The 18986-nt window shown below is 31.7% G+C and overlaps 3 protein-coding genes across 5 annotated transcripts in view; 2 read left to right on the plus strand and 1 right to left on the minus strand.

The window, feature by feature from the left end:
- Window positions 1–495: 495 nt before the first annotated feature.
- On the plus strand, window positions 496–9039 carry LOC111000976 (epidermal retinol dehydrogenase 2). Of its 2 annotated transcripts, none has more exons than XM_045632672.1 (7): window positions 496–590; window positions 5643–5778; window positions 6005–6156; window positions 6827–7004; window positions 7406–7591; window positions 8244–8426; window positions 8872–9039. In XM_045632672.1, coding segments are annotated over exons 1-7 (918 nt in total). In that variant the 5' UTR covers window positions 496–588; the 3' UTR covers window positions 8953–9039. The 2 variants fall into 2 exon arrangements, with proteins under 2 accessions (XP_045488628.1, XP_045488627.1); XM_045632671.1 differs by lacking the exon at window positions 496–590 and adding an exon at window positions 4575–4600.
- A 100-nt stretch (window positions 9040–9139) lies between these two features.
- LOC111000977 (EF-hand calcium-binding domain-containing protein 1) lies at window positions 9140–15159 on the minus strand. Of its 2 annotated transcripts, XM_022270612.2 has the most exons (6): window positions 15081–15159; window positions 14142–14353; window positions 12974–13076; window positions 10727–10989; window positions 10192–10314; window positions 9140–9478 (listed from the first exon to the last, which is right to left on the minus strand). In XM_022270612.2, exons 2-6 carry the CDS (start codon window positions 14348–14350, stop codon window positions 9367–9369), a joined length of 810 nt encoding a protein of 269 aa, XP_022126304.1. In that variant the 5' UTR covers window positions 14351–14353; window positions 15081–15159; the 3' UTR covers window positions 9140–9366. The 2 variants fall into 2 exon arrangements, with proteins under 2 accessions (XP_022126304.1, XP_045488629.1); XM_045632673.1 differs by lacking the exons at window positions 14142–14353; window positions 15081–15159 and adding an exon at window positions 13311–13428.
- A 2723-nt stretch (window positions 15160–17882) lies between these two features.
- LOC111000978 overlaps window positions 17883–18986 on the plus strand; it is a 56526-nt gene continuing 55422 nt past the window's right edge. Inside the window, exon 1 of the mRNA XM_045632654.1 lies at window positions 17883–18097. The gene's annotated coding sequence lies outside the window, so the exon portion shown is untranslated. The remainder of the gene's footprint in view (window positions 18098–18986) is intronic.

The raw sequence follows: 18986 nt of genomic DNA on the forward strand, positions 1-18986 counted from the left end.
TGGTTCCATCGAACACGACGATGTGTAGAGAGGAACGGAGATTTCTTCGAGGAACAATAAAAGTATTGGCTTTTTTTTTGCCGTTTTTCATTTTCTAAACATTTTCAGTGTAACCGAGGTATTATAAACTAATTTTCAATAATAAAATTAAACCCAATGTTCATTTTATGTCGTTTGTATAAGGATATATATAATAAATGTGGAGGACACCTTAATGTATAAATATTATTTTTAGCAAAAGTATTTTGTGTAATAAGGCAAAAAATAAAATTCACATATTTAAGGGGTACATGCGCGATTAATCACCAAACATTAATTTTTTTGTTAATAAAAACAGTGTCATTAACAGTATACATTTATAGAATTTTTAAATATACATTTTTTTGTGTATTGAAATAAAATTTGTACAATATTATTCGAAGGAAATGCGCCCGCTAAAAACAAAGAATTATTTACGTATGACGTTGAGATAAGGATAAATGATACACTTAAAAAGCGCTGAATCTCTGTCGCAGGTCAACTGTCGATAGATTATAACCATTATCACTTATAAAAGTTAGTTACGTGCCAGCCACAGAGGAGGACGTAATGTGAGTAAATTATTAATTTTTTACATGACATATTAAAATGAATACTGACAATAATTTATTACTGTATAAAATGAAAACACGTCTCATATTTAATTCATTAAATCAATTTTCATTTATAGTAAAATATAGATGTAGTCTATTTATAATTGAATCGTGTTCAATTTTATACAATTATAAGATGTTATAATAAGTTCTTGAAGACTTTATCACACTCAATTGTTTGCGTTGATAATGTTATCCGAAAAACAAAGCAAATCAGAAAGACCAAAAGCAAATCCTAGGTTGGGTTAAATCATAGAGAGAGATTTTTCACCCTATAACTAACAACAATACAAGTACATTAGATGGTAATTAATCAAATGCCATGAATGCTATGTAAAGAAAATGTTAAAGGCCGTGTCTCCGTGACCGACTATACACTCGGGGCGTAATTTCGATGATTTAGGTAATTAGCCACGCTTACTAAATTAAGTTATTGAAACCTGTGTGAAAAAAATGCATTGGCTCGTACAAGTTTAAGATGGATGTGTCTATGGTAAAGCCGTAGATTCATTCGATGCGTAAATATGTACTTATGAAAAATAACTTTAAATGATTGGCGATAGTTGCTAACACATTCTCTTTAAGACGACGTAAAACGTAATGAAAAATTAGCAGTGGTCGTTGATTTTTTTTTTATAATACAGGGAGCAAACGGGCAAGACGCTCACCTGATAAGTGAAACCGCGGCCCATGGACACTCTCAATGCCAGAGGGCTCGCGAGTGCGTTGCCGGTCTTTTATGAATGGCCAAATTCTAATGTAGAAAAAGTCCAAGTACTACGAGTAGAATTTTTACTGTAGAAACTAGAGAACTATTATCAAGCGGTTTTTTTTCTGATACCCAACCCCGGGTTAAAAAAAATCTCATTTATTGTCTATTATATTAATATATAACTTTGATTGATGAAAAATGTTACATATTTAAATTATGAATATTAATTTCCTTACAAGCTTAAAATGTGAAAACTTTTAATCCTCGCAATTCCTTTACCGACGCGCGTACATTCTGCCATATTAAAATGTTATATCAAATGCTCAATTTAAAAGATGTAGTTTGGATTTTATATAAATATATACTTGTTATATATAAGCTGTGTTTTTTCGACATTGAAAAGTCATATGAAAGATCCCATGTATATCTAAGAATACGCATCCTTATAATTACATGTGTCTCGACCTGGTCGCTCAACATATAATAATAAATAGTTATTAACCTTTAACAAACCTTCACCTTGCGAGTCGTTATATATAGTATGCAATTCTATTAACATTATTTATTACAAAATAATATTTTTTTATTAAATTTCGTTCCACATACATACAACATACACAGAATACAGATAGTGTAGACATTAGCCAAAATATTCCTATTTACAAAATAACTTCCATAAGTACAATCTTGATTGTATGCAATCAAGTCTAAGCCATGGCAATCACGATGTTTTCTTTCTCCGTACACAAATAATCCATTGGTGTAGGGCTGGGGATCGAACCTACAACCGCATGGATGAGAGCCGTACTCTGAAGCCACTAGGCCAACAATACTGTACCTAACTATTATTGTTGCATATGGTCAATACCTGTATACGTCTATACACGTAGACATGGCTATTTTTTTTAATTATGTAGCCATGAAGAGTGTTTAATTAACAATTCTTCGTTAAGAGTACAAATAAATTCTGTTAACTTATAAAAAAATCATTTTCAAAAATACGACTGACGAAAAGGACGAAACAAAAGATTAACGCAATTTTATAATTACCATTATTATGCACGATTAAAATATAAAAATAATATAAAACTTGCACGATTATTTATTTTTAACCTTAATTATCACGAAATGTCTGAAATCAACTTTGAATTAAATAAGGTGAAGTTTTTATAACACTTTTAATCAATATTGAAGTTTCTTTTGGCGCTATGGAGAAAAATGATGACAGTGAATTTTTACGATGCACGCGCACACAGACACATGAATTCGACATCGTAAAGTTAGGTCTAGGTGACATGAAAATCGATAAATGTTCAAGTTGTATATTCTAGTAATTTTATATTTAGAACTCGTGTTTCGTAACAGTACAATTAAACAGTGTGAATAAATTAATATTATTTTGGTGTTATTAAATCAATTTCATATACGACGATGATAGTATTTACTAATAATGTATTTATTTAAATAAAATCTTTTTGATTAATTTTATTATTTATCATTAATCACTACTGCATTTTAGTTTTTTTCCAAACGCCAAAGAAGTATAACTTCTAACGCGTGTACCTACAAAAGTACACGCCCTTTTTTTATTTCAATCGTATATTGTTGTAAACCAAATATACTTCAAAATAGTGTTAGGAATTGACTAGGCGAAGACTTGATTTAGAAGCAAGCTACATACTTCATATTTATACAATTAATATTCTACATGAAGATACATATTTTTAATAATGAATTTGTGAATAAATGAATATATATAATAGCTAACAATCATTGTTACTATTATAGTCGATTATAAGCACATACAATAAAATTGTATGTTATTTTCCCATTAAGAAGTTGTAAGTTTGTAACTACTTATAATTGCTAGTCAAGTGTCATTACATTTAAATGAACAATTGTTTTTTTATTAGAATCAATCTGAATAGGATGGTTTAAAATTAATACTTAGTTTTTAATAGTAAGAGTTATGATTAAAGGGAATATGAAAAATCTTTTAAAAAAAGTTTTTTTCAGATTAGTATTAGTAATTATTACATAAGACACAATTCTTAATCTGTTATTTTCGTCTGGATTTGCTGCACCAGAAAATACGTTGTATTTTTTATTCAGATCTTGATATATCAGATCTCGATATTTAGGCATCTTCGTGATAAATCACCCTCAAGCAATCCTAATTTGTTAACAAAAGTACGGATTTCTTATAACCCGGCTACGTATGATGGCGATAGTCAAGTTTATTGCGGGCTAGGACAATAAAGCGACAAAATGACACAGCTCCGCAGCTTTAACTATTTTCGGCAACTTAAAAAGTACTTATTATTATTTATTTCTCGTTATTGATATATTTGTATGGAAGACAAACTAAACCAACCAAAGCCGAGTGATTTCAATGCATAGGGTGTTTTTCGTTTAATCGATGGACGTTACTTAGTCTGTATCTTAAAAAATCCGGCAAGTGTACCATGACAGAGCTTTTCTTGCAAAAAGTTAAAAAGGAAGACATTATTTCTTCTTTTCTAAACTAACTCTTCTGGTCTAGCGACCCAAAGCGCGTAGCATGCCATTCGGGCTTATGGCTCGCATAGGTAAACACCTTCGACGAATGCTTTGTGGCGTCTTTCAAGCAATATTTGGGCCTGCCGTAGTTTTTACACTCCGATCTTTTCCCATTTTCTTAAGACGAACATTGAACTGTCACTTTTAAATACAATTTAACATTGATCTCCACCGTATGCACAAAAATCATACGCGATCGAAACCTTTGCCTTTTTAAAGTAAATACGCACATAAATATAAAGTTTTATTATTATATCCAGTGGATTATCTTAAAACTCTCAATAAATATAGTACAGACAAAGAGAGATTGTTTTCATCATAAAATGCTATGTATAGTCTCTACATAGATCATACAGTTAATATTTATTTTTGTTATTATATTAATATGAGATAATTGAATTGTTAAAACAACTATTTCACTAGTAATTAAGAGTTAAGATAGTTGCGTAAATAAATAAATAAATTTAAAGATAACATATATACCCAATTCTGACCCCTCTAAGATCATTTTATCTACCCCTGACTGTTATTACCAGTGTTCCAATTCCCAAAACCTTGATCTATTTTTTCTATATTTACAAACTTAACGCTAAATCTGATTAGGCCGACACACATTCTATTTTTAACAGTCTTTACTGAAACTCTGTGTGAGGCATACATCGATTGTAAATATTTGTTTTGTTAATATGAATTGCAGGTAATTAGTTAAATTTATTTGGTAGAATATGCTTAGCACTATTAATAGTTCTGTAAATAAAGTAACAATTCCATATGTACTTTTATTTTTGAAGACGTAGTAGTGTAATCATAATGACGTATGTAAATTTTCGTTCAGTTTCCTTTACTTCTTTTGTGAAGGCAAAATAATCCTATCTGTAGGCATCGTTATTTGTTTAATGCACGTCGAATTAGACAAAAACCTGCCCGATTGCACCCTGTTCTATATAAAAAAAGCTTGATTATGAACTTGCTCTATTAATTTTATTCATAAACGATATGACAATTTTGTTTACAATGTGTCAAGTGCACAGACGCTAATTAATGATTTAAGTTGGCGTCTGGTTGATAATACCGGTGACCCCAGAGAATTGTTCTTTCCTCTCTCAAAGAATAATTATCGCAATATAGCTAGGTAATGCTACCAGCGTACACAATTCCATAGGGACCAAACTTTTTAAATCTGTTTTGATTTTATTTTTTATGAATTTTTTAATTATTTTATTATTACCATGTGCGAGTAGGTTAAGGACATGTTTATCGTTATCGTATTCATTTTAACAATTCTTTAAGGTTTTATGAGACAACGTAAAGATTATATTTTTGAAATATACTTTTTTGTATTAATATAAGGATAAATTATATCTTAAAACTACATTCTGAAATATAAAATAAAATACATACATGTAATACCTATATACTTTATGTGTATAATAATAAATCGCGTTTATTTACAATATTTACAAATGTTGAATATACTGTTATAATTCGTTATTTACATTGTTTTCTTGTCGCTCGATATTCTTTCAGTACCAATGGTACTCGATCCATTGAACGCGTGAAAGCCTCTTCAATGGTATATACTATATATCTTCCTAAAATTATCAAAAAAATGGCATAATTTCGTTTGTTAAACTGTTTAAAGGTCTGATTAGTTTCTTAATGGTTATTGTAAGTTCTATGTTTAAATAGAGTTCACGTCTTATTTGAAAGTATAAATAACTTAATTTAATTTATTTCAGGGAAAGTAATACATTTATATATCTATTTCTGGAGTTCCTATGGACACTCTTACGGACCATTTTCGAAATCTTCCGGGCTATGATCCGGGTCGTGGTGCCATGTGAACCGAAGTCCGTCGAGGGCCAAATCGTTCTAGTAAGTAATAAGCATTCTGTTATACTTGAAATAGCCTTTTTTTTAAATGATTCATTAAGAAATTCAGTTTTGAGGGAGAGTCTAGGTTCTTACTACTACTTCGTTACAAATAAAATCCCATGGCTATCAGGGCCTTTCTTGTCAAAAGTTCTAAAAGTTTATTATATGTATTTTAAATCGCAATTTTTTGCATTAAGATAGATATTTTAAATATCTCTTTTCATAGATAAGTGGTGCTGGCCATGGAATGGGGCGTGAGATGGCGCTGCGGTTCTCACGACTTGGTGCGACGGTGATCTGTGTCGATATTAATCCCGAAGGCAACCAGGAAACAACACTAATGATAAAGCAGGGGAAGGGAAATGCATACAAATATGAGTAAGTTACGTCTACATCTTCCCTGTGAAATACATTCTTGAATAACTTGATAGAGTATATCAATGCAAACTCCATCAGTTCTTCTTCTTCAACTTACCACAATTATTACTGAGCTAATATTTCTTAGGATTCTCAGGATCGAAGCTATTACATTAATTACTTAAAAGCTCCTAGCTCTAAACTAGCTCCAGGTGGCGTATTACAGTAAAATGTCATGCTTTGCAGGCTTATTCCTTCCTGGGGTTCCTACTAGAATTGTAGCGAATAAGACATTAAATTAGATATAAAAAGGAAAAGAGAATTTTAATAATATAGAAAACCTTTTACACGATTAAAATTAATATCATCCTTCGCTGATCAATGCTGAGAAGCCTTCGAAACGACAATTTATTTAAAGAATGAATTTAATTAGTTCACAATCGTTAAAGAATTTTACTTAAATACGAACAGAACTGACTGACCGTTCTGTGTACACGTAAAAAAAGTATTAAATCTTTAATCTAAACCATTCTCATGTCTATTTGAACACAAACTAATATTTCATCTCAATGAAGACAGCTTTTAGGAGGCATTCTAGGCATTGGCATTCTAGTTTTTAATGTTTCAATGAGAGCAATTTTAATTACAAATATTCTGGATATTTAAGAACATAAGCTGTAACTTTTCACAGATGCGACGTCACCGACCGTGCAGCTGTCATGGAGTTGGCCGAGAAGGTTCGCAAAGAAGTCGGTGACGTCACGATACTGGTGAACAATGCTGGTATCATGCCTTGCAAGCCAGTGCTTGAGCAGACTGAAAAGGAAATTCGCCTGATGAATGATCTGAATATAAATGGGTATATATGGGTATGTTATCCATTCATTATGCCATAGATATGTAAAGATATTCCTAGTTTAAGTATCGTTTAAGTATTTCTATAGGTCTCATTATTTTAAATATTAAGGGCTTGTTTCACAATGTCCGGATAAGTTCCAAATAAGCTATTTATTACTTATTGGTAGGATAAACAGTATTTTTGCGTTTCAAGACTGTCAGATAGCGTCATGAAATGCGAAGTATCTTATTCGGAACTTTTATCTTTCGAATAATTTATGCGTTGCAAAGCTATTTGGTACTTTATCCATACATTGTGAAACAGGCTCTTAGTCTTTATTGATTTAAGTAATAAATATATAATTAAGTCAAAGTAAACATATAAATAGCTGCTGATAAACGTCATTAAATCTAAAGTTAACATATATTGTAGATGATTCAAGCATTCCTACCATCAATGATTCAACGGAATCACGGGCATATAATCTCCATGTCCTCGATGGCTGGAATCATGGGAATCCGGAATTTAGTGCCGTATTGTGGATCTAAGTATGCTGTGAGGGGATTCATGGATGCATTAGCTATGGAACTGCGAGCTGATAAAAGGGATCTTAGCGGGGTAAGTGACTAAGCCACATAGCCTAGTGTTTACTCGTCGCTGACTTGCCATCTCAAAGATCATCCATGTATTTGACAGGCAAGCTACTTAATTTAGTTAACGAAATAAACACAAACTATTTTATATGACTGAATGTTCAAGTAGCGTTCACAAAACCTGGTCAGGGCGTATATCATACTCAACTAATAGCTCCGAGACGTTGTCCTGTATACAAGTCTTGCATATAAAAAAATATCTGATAATAAAAATAATTTTCGACTCCACTTGATTACACATTAAACTTTGTAAAAATCTACCTTTTTTTATAATAGAGGTGGAAATGCATCCCCTGCCCTAAAAAGTTGCAAGTGCAAGTGGGACACGACCCACACCGAAATCTTTTGCTATTCAGAGACTGGGTGAACAATACCCACTAAAAACACCTCGAAAAATTCCAACAAAGCCGCGTTTCAGAGGCTCCGGGGTCGCATATAATTTAGTTACTGTAATAGTTTTATAATATAAAATAAAGGATTTTGTTTTTTTCATCGATCACAAACCAAAACCTACCAAATAACTCTTATATATAATCTTATAGTGTAAATAATATTATCGTTAACTTTTTCAGAAGTTGCTGCATACACTTAATCACAATATTGTTTAATGTCCACAGATTAAGTTAACAACTGTTTGCCCGACCATAGTTAACACGGGACTTTGCAAAAAGCCACGAATTCGCTTTGAGAAGTTGTTCAAGGTTGTGGAACCGGGTGAAGCTGCTGACACCATCATCAATGCAATGAGAAGAGACCAGATTGAGATTACGATACCTCAAGAACTCCATTATGTTAATAGGGTAAGATATTTCCTATTAACATTTAATCATTATTATTATTATCTTCATCGATAGAACAAAGTAAAATAAGCTTGAAATAGAGCAAATAAATCTCTACACACCTGGATAGCGGAGCATCAAAGGACGCAAATTTAGAAAAGTGAGACAAATATTCTCATTAAAATCTTGCAAATTTGTGGACGCACGACTTTATTTTAAAACAACTCCAAACGTTTTGTACCGTTTTTTACAGCTTGTATTTTTGTACTCTAATTAATAGCGCCTAAAATTAAAACTGAAAAATTACGTGCACAATGTAAATTATATCATTACACATATCTTATTATATGTCAAAACCTGTTTTTACTGTCTTAATTTGTGTCAAAACCTGCTTGTACTGTCTTTATTCTTGTCAATATGTCCATCTTAAATCGATTCAAAACTTAACAAAATAACTTTCTTTCAGTACCTGTTCCGTCTTCTGCCATTCCAAGCAGCCTGTCTGTGGTCAGAATTCTTCGATGCAGGGGTTGATGCCGACGACTGATTTAATTTTAATATATTTTTGTATAAATAAGTGTTAATGTTACCGTTTTATAATATTGTTTAATAATATTAAATGTTCTAACAAATATCATTATTTCTAATTTTATTAATTAGGTGAAGCATGAAAAAGAATACTTATATACTTGAATTATAATCACACTGCCTTAATATTTAGCTTACATATACACATATAACGTAGATATTTATAGTATTAATGTAATACAATTATATTTTTAAAATGATTTTATTAAACTTACGTCTTGTTATTAATAGGTACTAAAGCTTAATATAAATATTTTGAGATGTCTCGCGTAGATTCAATATTTACTAAAGTCTATACTTCCAAATGTCTATTGTCGTTCAACGTGAGAACTTTGCAGTGTGTCACTCTATCTCAGTGCAGTATCACCAGTCCCTAGGTTGATAACTTTGTACAAAGTGTTTTTAGGAACGTTGCTGCATGACGTCTTGCCGGCACACATTGCCCGAAAGCTTCTAAAAGCAAAGGCTCTTGATGAACTGCTTCTCTGAAAAAATATATTTTTATGTACTTTGATCGCTGACTCGGTTTTTTTATAGAACAGGGGGCAAACGGGCAGGAGGCTCACCTGATGTTAGGTGATACCATGTCAACTCACATTTCTAGAAGGCCCTCTAACGTTGCCGGCCTTTTAAGAATTTGTAATTTTTTAAGTCGAATTGCTAAGGAAATATTTCAATAGGCAGTTGGTTTCACATAGTGGTGGCAAAACCTGCTTTAAAAAAACGCTCAGTTTTGAAACGACGGACATCAAGGTGATATGAGTGGTATTTCGTGTTCTGCCTCGATCTGACGATGAAATTCAGTTGCAGTGGTTTATCTGAACCACTCTGAACACCATCCGGTGTTCCACCACCAGTCGGAAAGAACCTGGCCACAGGTGATTCGATTTTTATCGATATCGATTCGATGGATAAGAATTCTTCTTCGTTGAATACTTATCCGTTTGTACCCAAACAATATTAATTCGGGTGGGTATAAGACCCACAACGACTGAGTTTTACTTCATGTGCGTTCGCAAATCGATTATAATTTAAAAAGAATAGTTACATGAAGAAAAAAATTCAGGTGTATTAAACGTCTGAGTAAGAGATTATGACGCAATCTATATAAAAATACATAGAACTCAATGCGAGTTTCTGGTGCTCGCCACTTCATATCGATAACGGCTTTTATTATATCAAAGTTTAGTTTCCAGACCTGTAATCGTCAATAGAGACTTTTCCATCCTTATCAATATCCATTTTTCTGAGTACTAGTTCAACCAAATCACGCACACCTTCGTCAGGGTCTTCATCCCCTGGTTGCTTTAATAAGGAATTTCTGAAATTAATTAAGTTTAATAATGCATTAAGTTTTGGAATATCTTAGAATATTTGGTCGATTTTTTTTAACTTCTCCCGCGAACAAGAGGTTCTTTTCATCACCAAATCATAAATTACAACGGGCTTGAAAGTCTTCTGGTATGTGCCCATGGGCGGCGGTATCAGGATCCTCCTAACCGTTATTTCTATCGAAAAATCTGAGGATCTTTTAATTTTAAGAAAACCATAACAGTAAACTTCATTCAAAATGAAACATTCATAAACTACTCGCAAGTTAAAATCATAATTTCTCTTAGCATCTGCTCAAGAAGCCAGATGGAGGAGGCCTCTACTCTATAAGGGTTCCTTGGAAAAAAATTGTATCTTTTGCAAAAAATATTTGAAGAACTAAAAGTTAAACAAAAACTTACTTGAGTAACAAAAACATTTCATCCCTAGTTATGTACCCATCCGAATTTAGGTCATATACACCGAAGCAGTATGTTCGTTTCTCGTCGTTACTGCCCCGTAACAATACACTTAACCCTTTGGCCCAAGCCTCAAACTTGATAGCCCCTTCTCCACCATTTACCCCCCGATCCCAGGAACTCCATATTCGGTCTAGGACTACTTCCTCAGTCACTAAATCAAAGGTGTTATGCATGACATCACGGAATGTGTTCTGATCTATGCCCTGAAAATATATAAATTAAAGTCGATACACCTAGCGCCGATTATAATTTTTAATATTTTTAAAAACTGTTTTTTTTAATTGTTTTTGTAATATTATAATTTCAGTAAATTATAATTAGTGCGGATTTTATGTATATATGTTATATTCTATAACACCATCGTCTTCCATCACGCTGACGGCTGAATGCCATCTTCAAAGCGGCGTAGCAAATTTGCAAAGACACGCCGCTGGACATAAACGTATATATGTCTCTCATTTCTGTCATTATTTGTTTTCAACTGCTCAAATTCGTAAGAGGAGTACCATAAACTCTTGCTTTGAGATAAAAAAGTCAGCTGGGGTAAAGTCGGGTAATCTGTGTGGCCACAATATATCTCCAAAGCGGCTTATGATTATTTCCGGAAACAACACTAGTGTGTCAGAACAAAAGTTTAAGATATTTTTATTATCTTCAACTTTGTTTGAATTTTTCCAAATGACTTTTAGTTTTACATAGTATTGTCTTTTATTAACATAACTTTTACACATTTGACATTCAGTCACCGTGACCACGCACGCTGTAAAGCACGCGAAACGTCGGTTTAAATTTAAAATTATGTCTAAATAATTATAATTTAAAATACAATAATACATAACTATAATCCGTAAAAAAGTGTTTTCTTAAGACTTTTAGTTTTACCAGAAATCTACATAAACCGTTTATACCCTTAAAAACTCACCCCCTTCCCCTTCCTGACCTCAGATTGCCCGTTATATTCCTTTCATTTTTATTCATCCTCCTATTATTTTTTTGCATTAAAATTATCGACCCTGGTCTAGTAAGTAGTAAGATTATTGTAAAATATATCAACACATTTACGTATGGGCCTGAGAGTTATACATTTGTTTCATAATATTAAACAATCTAATAGGCAAATAAGCGATTAGTCTTCTGTAGAGCACACGGCGTCGACTTATTGATCCTCACTATGTTTTCCTTTACCGTTCGAGCTAATGTTAAATACGCACATAGATAGAAAGCCGAGGATCGAACCAACAATCTCAGGGATGAGAATCGAAGCCTCTAGACCAACACTGCTCTGTACAAAAATATTTATCTAGTAATAATAATATTTAAAAATCCAGGAATCAAAAACTAAAATAAATTTTAGAAATTTGGCTCTGTGACACTGTGTCTTTAATACTTAATACAATGGTACAATGCTATCTGCTTTAGTCTCAAAAACCCGCAAACGATAATATTTTTACAAAAGTTTTTATAATAGGTCTGATATACGCTGAAAGTTCATTTATTAATGTCACGCCAATTTGCTTAACAATATTTCAGAGATATATGTCGTCGAAATATTTTGTATTGCGCCGTAATTGGTCACGAATATAAACTATGGATCACCATGTGATTGCGTGAGGCATAGCATGTATTGTGTTTTATGATCATCACTTTTTGAATACTTTCTTTGCGTTTACAACACAAAAAGACTATATTATACTATAGTAGAAATTATTTTCACCCTTAAGGACCGGCAAAGCACTAGCGAATTTTCTGACAACGTAAGTGTCTGAAATCTGAATGTGACTTTACGATTTGCGTCTTGTTACCACCAGAATGTAAGTGCGTGCTCTCCTATTACCCCATGCCTCCTGATGATAGAGGTCAAGTCTTTGTTTTTAATTAATTTAATTATTATTAATTAAATTACATAAGATGTCATCATGGTATAATGGTTGCAGCTCCTTACAAATATTGTGTAAAACAAAAAACTTGGCGATTAAAAATAGTGGCGGAGAGTTTGCCAGTTCTTCTCTTCCGTTCACGCCCTTGATTTGAGAACTGGTAGTAAATGTAAAATTAGAAGCATATAAAATTTATTTTATTTGACGTTTATAAGTGTACATTGTGCTACCGAAATGAATAAACTATTATTGACTTTGACTTTGTTCAGTAAAATTCTTGACGGCCTAAATGTTAGTTAGAATTACTCACATCTATCTTAGGAACAGGTTGTCCGATGATGGTTGGCGTAGCAGCCGCTTGAGCTTCCACCACCAGTTTTCGGTACATTGTGTATAGTGCCTCCAATTCATTCCTTGTAAAAACCAGTATTTTACTTTTAATATACCCTTATACTTATAATATACTTTTAATATTTTTAAATATTTAATTAAAAACAGCAAATCTTCTTCGTAGAATAGACCAAACATAGAAGATTCGTGTCGCTATAAATTAGATCTGGCCGGAATTTGGCTGCACATGTAAAAAAAAATTAAAAGAACTGGCCTTTAATAAAAAAGTTATTCATTTTTTATCTATTACAACTCACTTGCTGAAATGTGTATTACGAAACAGCATTTCCAAAGATTTCTCTTTTAACTTTCGATTAGGCATGTCTGAACCGAAGGCGGACTAGAAGTGTACTGTATCTTAGAAACAGAGGGAAATAGTGCCTATGGTAGTTCATTCAGTTAGTGAATTTATAAGGTAATTGTTATTCGTAGCGTGATAGTTTGACCTAATTTTAGATAGACATGCGTTTTGTATGTAATTGGAAACGCTTTGGGAGTCGTACCATGGTTATAAGGGAACGATAGATAGGACATTTATGATAGTCACGCCTTCACAAAAAATTCTTCTACTTATAGTAAGAGGGCCTACACATCTATCTACGGCATGACCAACAGCCTAAGTTATAGCGGTCTTCTTAGAAAAAAGGGATTGAATTTACAATTTCGAAACTTAGGGTAAAAGGGCATATTCTTTGTATTATGGAATTCGTTACAATACAAAGGAAATAAAAATTATTCATTCGATGCATCTGACAGACGTGAACAACAAAGAAATGATATGTTTTGATTCAATCCTATTTCTAGAAGTAAGTCAAAGGATCATCAGAAATGAAACTTTGGCGTCCGAGTCTAAACTCCGTACCTTCGCCAAAATATTATATCTAATTTTGACATACGTGAGTCATAGTTCGCGCTGAGTTCATTTTAAATCTCACCCTTATTACACAATATACGCCTTCATTTAATTTTCTTTAACGAAATACGAGGTAGAAGGTTTTTTTTTCTTTTGTTTTAAGTTTCTTCAGTCAACATCAACACACCTGTAACAACATATGAATATATTTTTTTTTACATAGAAGTACACTCACTTGCTAAACCTCGTCGCTCTTAGAAGAATTTCTAGAGCTTGCTGTGGTATCTTATTTATCGGTACCACGGTCTTGATGCGCCGCTTTGGTTGTGCTGGTGGTGATCTCCGCTCCGATGCTGCTTTACCAGCATTGAGGAAGAGGCGGACACCACGAAGAGCAATTGCACTTGCCGCCATGCTGATTTGCTTTTGTTTCTTCTCTGCCATTATCTGATACGGAATTTGTAAAGTAATTTTAGGTATTTAGCTTTTTAGATTATGTTTAAAAATATTTATATATACTATCCACCAAGCCGAACCATGTTATTTTTAGTCTCTAAGACAACCTATTTGTAACACGCCTTTTGTATATATAACTAACATTAATTATAGGTTTAATGAAGAAATTACTAGAAAATTGGTCACGTAAAAAAATTAAAAACATAATGAAAAACTAAAAATTCAAATTCCAAATAAGTTTAATAAGTTTTCGAATAAGGGCCAGGCGATTAAGGGTGCCCTTAACAATCAAATTGCCCCCTGTGGGCAATGGGGTCCATGATAAGAAACACGAGCAGTGTAAACGAAATAAATTAGATGTGTTTATATATGTTATACTTCAAAATATTTTGATGGATGAAACTTTGGAAGGTATTAGCAAAGCCTAACAGCACAAATTGTAGTTCAATTATGTAGAGGAAGCTATTAGTAAGCTTGGTGCGAGGTACCAAATAATTAGGGTAAGGTTATTAAGTGGCATCACTGTGTACTCTAGAATAGACAATGTGATATAAGGCTTAGACTAGACAAAAGGAACAGTGCAAAAGACTTAGTTGAATTAAGTAAAAAACCTCCTTAGCTATTCAGTCAGTCAAAGTACTAATTAGTTTTGCGTCTAAATATGTCTGTATATTTATTTATAGTATGTCGCTTGCTGTGGTGAAGGAAAACGACATACCTTAAACACGAAAATTCGACGCCGTGTGTCACCCGCAGAGTAGAAAAACAAATGAAAGCTGATGATGCCGCCCTTTGCAGTGCCACTGTTTTTATATATAAAAGTTTTTGTAAACAATTTTGTATTAAACATATTATGGTTTTTGATTCTTCTTTGTTACGTACCTTATTACCTTCCTGGATAAATATACTTTACTCTACGACTTGTTACAAATATAGTTAATTGCGGAACTAACTTTCTAAGTACTCGAGATAAGTATATGTATTAGAAATATATGTAGTCAACGAGTTAAAGCAAGCTTATAGAACAAAAAGTGTTTAAGTAAACTTCGATAAATCGTTTTAATTGTATTATGAAATAACATTAATTTATTCTACTTTTATGGTTAATCTTTTAAAAAGCAAAGTTTACTGAGTAAACTATTTGTTTTAACAACACAATTGTGTCACGCAACATTAACATGCAACGGCTGACAAATTTAGCTATAAAATAACTTTTTCATCACTAGCTACAAACGGGAAACCAGACTTACGACCGAACCCAATAATTAATCCACAATTGAATTACATCTGAGTATTGAATACAATCTGAGATCAGACCGTGACAGTCAATCGATCTCCTATCAGAATCCCAAAAACCGAACCCTACGAAGACAATTCTTTTTTGGCAACGGATAGAATGCAATATCTTCGCTCTTTACACTCATATTTGATAATCAATTTACAGTAATAAATTTAAAATTATGTTTAAATAATTATAAGTTTACAATAATACATAACTTCAATCCGTTAAAAAAGTGTTTTCTTTAAATGTGTAAAAGTTATGTTAATAAAAGACAATAATACTAGCTGTCTATGTATATAGACAATGCGAACTTTTTAACGCACGCATATTTTACGGTTTAAATTAGAGCAGTAGAGAAAATCTTGCTTTTAAAAATAAAATAATGATAAATATTTATCGCGTGAGTAAAAAAAAATTACGTATTGATTAATTTTTGAAAGGAAACAAATTTACACTAAGGCAGTTTATTTTGTTTAGGTTTTTTGTTAAGGTTGTTATTCACTCAATAGCATGAACAGTCTCGTTTCTAGAACCATACTGATTACAATTTTGTACTTAAATCAACTAAATAATTCATACCTATAGGTCGCAAAAATTTGTAAAGAAAACTTATCGCTTTGGGCTTTACGTGGTAAACTTACTCATTAATGGTCTGCAAAACCCTAAATAAAGAAATATGTCTCCACGTGCATGGTCTATCTACATATAGAGTTTTATTTCGTCTTATGTAACGATAACATATATATTTTACTACAATAAGTCGCTAGATGCAATCTACGAAAACCAATACAACTCCATGATACACTGTATTCATTTTATTTGACGATTTTATGACCTGGTAACCAGATTTAAAAATTACTTAACAAAATATAATACAAAAATAGTAGAAGCACCCATGGCAAGATAATACATACTTTAATTGTCCTACAAAGTGAGCAATTTATTATTTGAGTCATCATATTATATCCTCATTCTAATGGATAATAATCTGTGTAATTGTACCTACCGTTCTCAATATATTCTACACACTGCACATATACACATATTATATATAACCCATATCGCATAATAAGATGGTGATATGGGTATCACGACTGTTTTTCTGTTGCTTGGATACAATTTGTTATCCTAGTCCGAAATTAAATCAATACCAGAATCAGACTTCTGCACTGGTATGAAAATAACCGCTTTTCTGTAGCTAAATATTTTTTTACATGCTATACAAATATGTATTGCCTTAAAAATTACAAAATGTATTGTCCTGCATTATTTTGCAAAGAATAGTTGTCTTAATTGTTTTTTTTAATAGTAACTTTCATGAATAAACAAATTTTAATAAATAATAAGTCATACATAAAACTAAGTTAATATATTAAAGTTTGGTTATTATTGAATAGATGAAACGAGTCGTGTCTTTATTAATTTGATTACTATAAAAAAAGAAGAAATAAAACTATTAAACAAAATTATATATATTACTTTATCCGATTGTCGTATTTTGGCGATTAAGTGTCGCCATCTATTATACCCGTGGATAACTACTAGAATACGAACTAAGTCTTGTATTTTGTAATAAATGAGGTTTCCTCATTTGGCACAAGATTACACTTACCACCACTAATGAAAAAAATTATTTTGATTAATTTCGAACTTTCCTTTTAAATTGAATATATTTAATAAATTATTTGTGATTTTTACGAATAGGTACCTGTTTTGTGTTAAGTAAATTATCGTTATTACTGTCAAAAGATAAAACTTGTTTTCTGACTATATTTGACACAGAAAAAATTGTTTGACCTATATTGGGATGGGATGGGATCCCATCACATTAGATAATTTTCAAATTTTGGAGTAAAGATAGTTGCTACTTTGCTGTAAAGTGTACATATATAGTTAAACTAAAGCAATGAATTTTACTTTGCCTATAAGCATTACGTGTGATGACATAATATTTAAGCGGCTAGCATTTTTATCTCTTTATAAATAGAGATAAACACTGAAAGTTGTGAAAAATATAATTTATAATAGCTTTTGTATAATGCATTGTGTTTCTAATGACAAGTAACTAAATTTAGTAAAATTTTATCTTTGAATTTTAATTTAACATTTTTTAATTGGAGAAAATTGTTATATCAATAATACTTTAAAAACATTAACCTGTTTAATAGTAAAGGTAAAACTTTGGGTACATAAAATGTCAGTGGTTACTGGTAACACTGAATGGTTGTCATTTGTCAAACAGAGGGAGATCGGTTAGCGAATGCTAGCGCTCGTTTGTATATTTGCTTTTCATGTATTTCAATTTTCTGGATAAAAAACGTTAATATAAATTTATCGTATGCCCGGTGAAGTGAAGTGAAATAAATATTAGTTCTGCAGTATTGCTCTATTTCCTGATAACATATTACACGATCTTCTACTATCATTGTCATCATCGTCGACAACCAATTTTGGTAAGCCTTTATTATTTTATTATTAGTTTTTAAAAAATCGTTCATTACATTTTATAATAAATTAATTTAAAGAATTTTCTTGGTAACTCGTTATCGTCTATTGCTACTCGTGTTAATAAACAGTACAAATCAACCAAACAAAGGCTTGATATTTGTCTTGTTTTGAAATATCAAGGTAAACTGTAAGTATGTATTTCCCTGTTGCGACAAGAATATGACTTGTTTTAAAATAAAATATAATAAAATGATAACTTTAAGGATGAAGGCCATCCCATTTTTTTTCAAAGAAAATCATGAAAATTTATTATGTATCAAACCAATCAGAAATGATAATATTTTGCACATTTAAAGTTTCCTTATGACATAGTTAGATAGTGTTGTTCTTATGCATAAAACAAAAGTTAACAAACTGCAATGGCTTTCAAAGGTGAACTTTTATATATAAAGATATTATTTATTGTGCTATGTACTTCAAATAGAAATAGAAATGGAGTGTGTGTTAAAAACACAACTTGAATAGTGTTATTTGTGCAATGCAAATATTCCTTTTTATCAATGAGTGTTTTTTTTAAGAAAATCTTGAACTCAGTTTTCTTCAGAAAAAGTGTAACTATAGTCAAAATTTGTTATAACAACATTGAAGGTATATATTGGTTATAACACATATTTGGTCTTGTTTGTCTTGTTTTAACCAATTGTTGTCATAGCCGAAGACATTGTTATTAAGAACCTGATACAAAAAAATGCAACTGGGACCTTTGCTTTTTCAATATAATTTCAAGTATGTTCTAAACTATGTTTTTGTTAACGGCCCTGACTGTAGTAACACACACATATGAAAAAGTGTTTCCCTAAAGACACATCATTTCTGGTTGCTTTTTATTTATTC

Source organism: Pieris rapae, chromosome 20 (genome assembly GCF_905147795.1).
Source record: "Pieris rapae chromosome 20, ilPieRapa1.1, whole genome shotgun sequence".
NCBI classification, from domain to species: Eukaryota; Metazoa; Arthropoda; class Insecta; order Lepidoptera; family Pieridae; genus Pieris; species Pieris rapae.